This window comes from Penaeus chinensis, chromosome 7, assembly GCF_019202785.1.
Source record: "Penaeus chinensis breed Huanghai No. 1 chromosome 7, ASM1920278v2, whole genome shotgun sequence".
Taxonomy (NCBI): domain Eukaryota; kingdom Metazoa; phylum Arthropoda; class Malacostraca; order Decapoda; family Penaeidae; genus Penaeus; species Penaeus chinensis.
This window is the reverse complement of record NC_061825.1, coordinates 33,938,503-33,946,356: the sequence shown is the minus strand read 5'-3', so window position 1 is coordinate 33,946,356 and position 7,854 is coordinate 33,938,503. Positions and strand designations below refer to the sequence as shown.

At 38.7% G+C, this 7,854-nt stretch overlaps 1 protein-coding gene across 3 annotated transcripts in view; it reads left to right on the top strand.

Moving 5' to 3' along the window:
* LOC125027399 overlaps positions 1-902 on the top strand; it is an 8,131-nt gene extending 7,229 nt beyond the window's left edge. For all 3 annotated transcript variants that reach the window (XR_007115018.1, XR_007115017.1, XM_047616464.1), the window contains exon 8: positions 615-902. Coding sequence is in view for 1 of the 3 variants with exons in the window: in XM_047616464.1 (XP_047472420.1) it covers positions 615-633 (19 nt within the window). In the remaining 2 variants the exon portion in view is untranslated. The remainder of the gene's footprint in view (positions 1-614) is intronic.
* Positions 903-7,854: the final 6,952 nt, after the last annotated feature.

Here is a 7,854-nt window from a genome sequence, read left to right as displayed (position 1 = left end):
ACACACATACACACACACACACACACACACACACACACACACACACACACACACACACACACACACACACACATATATATATATATATATATATATATATATATTATACACACACACACACACACACACACACACACACACACACACACACACACACACACACACACACACACACATAGTATTGTAATTGTTTAAAATGACAGAAATTCGACCTTGTTTTGTCATTCTTGACTGTCTGTAGAGGTGATGACAATATCTGAATTATGTGCTTGCTTTATCTGACGCGAGAATTTCTTGAAAGTGTTGTTGGTTATGGTGACTTTCCATATGTTTTGCTTGAAAATCAGTAGCAATTAGAAAAAAGAAACTATAGCAATTAACAAGCCTGATAAAGGTCGGTTTGTTGTCATATTAAACAAGGGTGATTATAAACAAAAGATCATGAATATCCTCAGCGACCATACAAAAGTAATAAAGAATAACTTTAAGAGATATATATATAAAATACGATAATTAATTTCAATGAAGGAAGACCAGTTCTCCTTTCTGTTCTCAAAATTCTTTTCCAAAAGCAAAGACAATATACTATGGCTTCCTTGCCTTTTTCTTATCAGGGATCCCGAGACACTGTGACAAAAAACCGTCTGAAGTCATAGGCAGCCAAAGAAGAAGAATTTTTGTCAAGAGGACTGCATTAACGTCATAAAAAAGAAGTTTTATCTCCTGTTTTCTCGAACACACTCGCCAAGGTGCCGCTCTGAGTAGGTTCTCCTGTCTTTGGCTTGTGATTCCCGCTTAAATATTGCCAGTAAAGACTGTTCTCGTCCTTTTAATCTGTTTTAAACTCAAGTAGACGACTTTACTCGCCAATCGGCAAAAGCTGAATAAAAAAGAAAAAAATACTGTAGATGATATTAATTTCCTCCACTGATGATAAATCACGTACGGAAATACACGGACGGATAAAAAAAGCCATATTTATTAAAAAAAAAAAAAAAAAAAGGAAAAAGACTTTCCCAAGTAAATTGCGAGACAAAAAATGGAATCCAATTCATACAACATACATTTTGAGAATTTAAACAGTTTGAGTTTGGTTTTATGAAAACACGAGAAGCAATTGTTCTTGTGTTTACTTACTGAAAACTTGCCTTTACATTTCCATTCGCTCACATCTCTGACTTTCAATCTCAGAACAGGGTGCACGTGTTCAAAATAATCTATTCCTCCATTGCTGCGGTAACTGGGACAATCATTGCTCTAGGTATCAATATTGTTTTTTTAATTTTCCATTCTGCTTTATCTCTCTCTCTCTCTCTCTCTCTCTCTCTCTCTCTCTCTTCTTCTCTTCTCTCTCTCTCTCTCTCTCCTGCCTCTGTCTCTCTCTCTCTCTTTCTCTCTCTCTCTCTCTCTCTCTCTCTCTCTCTTTCTCTTCTCTCTCTCTCTCTCTCTCTCTCTCTCTCTCTCTCTCTCTCTCTCTCTCTCTCTCTCTCTCTCTCTCTCTCTCTCTCACTCTCTCACTCTCTCACTCTCTCACTCTCTCTCTCTCTCTCTCTCTCTCTCTCTCTCTCTCTCTCTCTCTCTCTCTCTCTCTCTCTCTCTCTCTCTCTCTCTCTCCTTTTCTCTCTTCTCTATTTCTGTCACTATCTACCCCTTTTTCATCCACGATCACTGAAATTATCATTTTTCTCTAAATTCTCCGTGAAATGTAGCTGCTTCCTGGATCACCTTGGTAACAGCAGCGTAGTACTTTCGTGTTTTTGGTAAATGACAAATTGACAGAAAGAACAATGATACAAGAAAATTTACCTTAAAAAGGTTATCTCCAAGGCGCAAGAGATGTATTTAATCGTTTTCGAACATTACTGACAAAACTGTAGCCATTTATCTCTGACGAATATATAGTCGAACTTGGTCAACTACACCTCTTGAAGCTATCCAAGTTCATTCACACCCTTCTCTACATTTGTCGCAATGAACAACCTTTCTCCTTTACTTCCTTTTTGTATACAATAAACATACTTTATCCTTTACTTTTTTCTAAAAATAGAACGTGCATAGATCCATTGTCAGGCAACGCAACAAAATGTTGAAGAGGCAATCCGGATTGTCATATGCAAATTTATAAAACTGACTCTAGTTGTGACAAGTCCCATTTGTAACTATCAAAGACAGAACTATTAGTATTCGTGCAAATTTCATGTGTTGAATCAAATCACAAAATCATAATTGAAAAGCCAGATTTTCAGTACATAACGATGAAAGACACCTGTGTATTACTTAAGATAGACAACTTCTACCCATCTGGAAATTAGTTATTCGATATCCTTTCCTTAGAAACTACTAAATGTCTTCTAGTCTGATCTGAGAACCCTCAAGGAAACTCACTGTGTTTACAAGACTTCGAGCTTTTTCAGAAAAAAAACACCTTCAAGATAGCCAATAATACGTTATCTAAGTTATCGAGCTTCACAAGATTGATAAAATATTTGTTCTATCTTGCTTTTGATCTTCAATACTACCTTGACGTCTGGAATTACTGAGTTGTCGTTTTAGATGAATTGTGGAAAATGATAGTACGATAAGGATGGGCGGAGGTGCGTGATAACAAGGATTATTTTTGAAGCAGGGATGCAGCAAGAAGGTCCTTTAATATTCTTAAAAGCAAAACTATTCCACGCAAATGAGAGAGAGAGAGAAAGATAGGCGCACTCCGGTCCTAAAACACCTCGATGTGGCAGAACTGGAACTTCTCCTGCACATCCATCTTCTGCACCGACAGGTATCGGGCAACGACAGGCACGGCGACTTCGAGTGCGACAATTTGGCCGAACTCGGTGACCGGGCCGGCGAACCTCGCGAACAGCTCGTAGGACCCGAAGTTGCCGGGAGTCGCCACCGCCGACATCCCGAAGCGCACCTGGATGTTGCTGATTCGGGGCAGCATGAATTCCTTGCCGGAGGGCTGCGCGAAGAGCCTGACCGTGCGGAAGGTCACGCTGCTCCCGAAGTCCAGCAGGAACCAAGGGTTGTCTATGATTTCGGCGTAGAAGCACTGCCAGTATGTACGTAGGCCGTAGATGCCGTCGACGAGGTTCTCCTTCATCAAAAGCTCCGGGCTGGGGACCGCTTGGATGCTGGCGCCCGTCGCGAGGTCCTTCCGGTGCCGCGTGTAGCAGGGGAGGGCGTCATCGGCGTGCTTTTCTGCGTAGTTGGCCATCACAATCATATTGGAGAGGAGGCAGAGGGCACTGGAGGAGTCGAGGCAAAACAGGTCGCACCAGCCGGAGCGATTGCAAGCATTCGCGCAGCGGAGGTTCTGGAAAGGTTCGTCGGGAAGCAGGAGGTCTTCCAGGCGTGTGGAGGTCGCCACAGTTGCGTTCGACACCAGCACGCCTCGGTAGAGAGTCATGGTGATTGGGAGCGACCAGGACACTGCCAGCAGAAGCAGCAGCAGGATCGTCGTTCGCATGACGTGCATGATGAAGCAAAGCTGTCTATATAGAAATAAAACAACACAGAGCTACAAATGCAGACATGAATGCATATATGTCATAAATCAAAATCACACAAACGTACACAAACCAACATCAGTAAATCTATGCACATGTACACACCCAATTACTATAGTTAGCAACAAAGTCCCTCCCGCATATTACCCTGAAAACAAAAAGCGGCTCGACAAACACAGGGAGACAAAACTTTATCACACTAACCTCGTGTGTCTGTCTTCGGTGTGTCTCTGAGAGCTTCTGCAGGCAAGAGGCCAAGGCGGGAAGGATAGCAGTCTTCGTATCACTGCCATTATCGTCTTCATATTACTTTACCTTTACCTTTTACCTCGACAATAATATTTGTGATCGCTGGGAATTCGGTTCAAGTAAAGGGTAAGGACTAAGTATTTTCTGATATACTGTTTTTCTTTGCTATTCAAAAGACTATCGGAATGTTAGTGATTTTCGTTGTATTGATGTTTCGATAAGTGAGTTCTGAATGAGGAATGTGGAGATTTTAGCGTATATTTTGTATTTCTTTTTACTGTTTTAGTGATAATTTTTGCACATAATTTAGAGGTTTCCTGCTTTTGTTTCTATTGACAAATCCTCCAGCCATAGTTTTTTTTTTTCATCCTGGTGAATAAACCAGATTGTCATGAGTAGTTGATATAACTTTCTTGAAGTTACCCGAACGGCCGTTACTATGGTTATCCGATTCAGTGTGAAACTTATCACTCGTGAAACTGTAAGGGCAGAAGCGATCGTGAACAAGGCATCGAACCAAATCGCTCGTTGCCGCCGTTGGTAGGGGGCGACAGGATGGCAACTGATAAACATTTTTTTGTACAAAACTGCCTAATAGAGTGATTTACTGAATTAGGTTTTATTTACAAAACGCATTTTCAGGTTTGATTTTGTTGTTTTCAATTTGAAGAATACCAAAATGAAAAAGGTCTATGTTCGCATGTGTATGAGGGAGGGGGCGCTAGGAATCCGCCTGGAAACCAAGGGGACGCCAGCCCGGAAGAGTTTGGGAACCACTGAATTAGAGAAATGCGAATTCCACACAGGATACGAGGTATTTTTTCCCCATCGCCTATGAAAGCTGACTACACAGGCCACTCTAAGAGATTTAGGTCTTCGAAACTGTAATTCCGTCTGCCGTCTGCCTTTCGACCACAACCATGAGCTGTCTTTACCTGACTGTCGTGACAAGAGGCGCACCCTGGAAAATTTGTCAGGGATCATGAAAATAATAATTTATGATCTGTTTCAAGACAACTTCCTTTACCTTAATGCATCTGAAATAAAGAAAATATTATGTTTACATAATCAAAATCTCATGTTTTATTATGATTATTATTGTAGTTCACATCTTGGAAAGAAGGAAAATTTTCCGCTTCTCGGGATGGCTGCAAGTGAAAATAAGAGCTCTGATGACAGCATGTTTCGAGACGAAGATTTTACGGGGTAAAAAGCCTGGTTTCAAGTTAACCCATTCCCGACGGACATGGCATGTACGTACATTCCATGTCCACTGTGAGTTTACTTGTTTAATTGTTTTAACACATAGTTGGCTACACTTGTACTAAAATCACCAATGAGCCAATTACGAGTGCTGCCTGTCTCGCCCGTTTACCCTTTTCTTTAATTTACGAAAATTATTTATGTAATCTTATTTTGCTATTACTAATGTTTATAACATTTTAGTAATTATAATGTTTATAAGAAAAATAACACCATCGATATTCATAGCACTAGTAAAAGATACATTTCCCGCCAATTACACTTACACACACACACACTCACACACACACACACACACACACACACACACACACACACACACACACACACACACACACACACACACATATATATGAATATATATAAATATACATACATACACACATATATGTGTGTGTATTTGTATATATATGTATATATATGCATGTATAAATATAGATATATAAATATGTATTTATATAAATATATATATACACATACATATATATATATATATTTATATATATACATACATAGACATATGTATTGTATACACTTAAACACACACACACACACACACACACACACACACACACACACACACACACACACACACGCACACACATATATACATACACATATATATGTGTGTGTATTTGTATATATATGTATATATATGCATGTATAAATATATATATATATATATGTATATATATATATAAAGACATATGTATTGTATATACACGTACACACACACACACACACACACACACACACACACACACACACACACACACACACACACACACACACACACACACACATATATATATGTGAGTCTGTGTGTGTGGAATTCATGTCGACCAAATTGCAAATAGAACAACAAAGGGAAGAACAAGAATACGCCTTTTATTGCTTGTTCAAGGCTGAATAATTTACGTTTTTTAGAGAAAATTCAGAGAAGCATCCTTTATAGTGGATATAGAATTTTACTAGATCACTGTTAGTCTGGAAAACCCAACGTAGAATGTTCTTTGTCTGTTCCTCTTGAATATTTTCCGAATATTTTCAGATTTGTTCGTTGCTAAATGTCTTCTATCTGTCTGTCGGTCTATAAGATTTCTTTTGACTTTGGTTGTTGTAGTTCCGTTTATTTGTTCGTGTGCAAATGTCTTTGTTTGTTCGTCTGGGTTCTTTGCAAGACGTGACTTCATTTTTGTTTGTTTATTTGCATGTTTGTGTGTCTGCCTTTCCATTCACGTGTAAGTGGCTCTGTATGTCTGCCTGTGTGTTCGTTTACGTGTGAATGGCTTTGTATGTGAGCCTGTCTGTTCGTTTACGTGTGAATGGCTTTGTATGTGAGCCTGTCTGTTCGTTTACGTGTGAATGGCTTTGTATGTGAGCCTGTCTGTTCGTTTACGTGTGAATGGCTTTGTATGTGAGCCTGTCTGTTCGTTTACGTGTGAATGGCTTTGTATGTGAGCCTGTCTGTTCGTTTACGTGTGAATGGCTTTGTATGTGAGCCTGTCTGTTCGTTTACGTATGAATGGCTTTGTATGTGAGCCTGTCTGTTCGTTTACATGTGAATGGCTTTGTATGTGAGCCTGTCTGTTCGTTTACGTATGAATGGCTTTGTATGTGAGCCCGTCTGTTCGTTTACGTGTGAATGGCTTTGTATGTGAGCCTGTCTGTTCGTTTACGTATGAATGGCTTTGTATGTGAGCCCGTCTGTTCGTTTACGTGTGAATGGCTTTGTATGTGAGCCCGTCTGTTCGTTTACGTGTGAATGGCTTTGTATGTGAGCCTGTCTGTTCGTTTACATGTGAATGGCTTTGTATGTGAGCCTGTCTGTTCGTTTACGTATGAATGGCTTTGTATGTGAGCCTGTCTGTTCGTTTACATGTGAATGGCTTTGTATGTGAGCCTGTCTGTTCGTTTACGTATGAATGGCTTTGTATGTGAGCCCGTCTGTTCGTTTACATGTGAATGGCTTTGTATGTGAGCCTGTCTGTTCGTTTACGTATGAATGGCTTTGTATGTGAGCCCGTCTGTTCGTTTACGTGTGAATGGCTTTGTATGTGAGCCTGTCTGTTCGTTTACATGTGAATGGCTTTGTATGTGAGCCTGTCTGTTCGTTTACGTGTGAATGGCTTTGTATGTGAGCCTGTCTGTTTGTTTGCATGTGAACGGCTTTGTAGATGGATTTGTTTATCGGTGATTATCAGAATGTGTCTGTGAAGGCCGTAGATTGACACTATAATTGGAAATAGTAAAAATAGTGATAAATTATGAAAAAAAAAGCAAGAGATAAAAACAAAGGAATGCATGCTTGGATGATGAAATAGATAGATTGTGAATGACTAATGAAATATGAAAATAACGCAAATTAATAAATAATGTATAGCAAAATAAGCAATTCGTAAATGAATAATTAGAGAAAATGGAATAATGAAACTGACAAGATGGATAAACTTGAAGTTAACAATAATAATAGACAAGTTTCCCTTTTATATGTAGTAAATCCATTCATAAATTTAGTATGTTCTTCAATATGTCTCTTCATTCAATTATATTTATCATTCAGTTCATATATCAATTTATCATATCTAATCTATAACAACAAATCATTTATCAATATTATTAATTTATACACAACATTTTTCGTCCCATTCTTTGTTTTAACTGTCTGTTTGCTATTCCCTTTCTTTCCTTTATATCCTTCTCTATTATTTTCATATTTTGATAAATCTATTTACTAATTATTTCCCATTCATGATTCTTATATCCATCCATCATATCTATGGTATAATGTACATACATATTAATGATTACTGTGTCATAGTTCATCAATTCA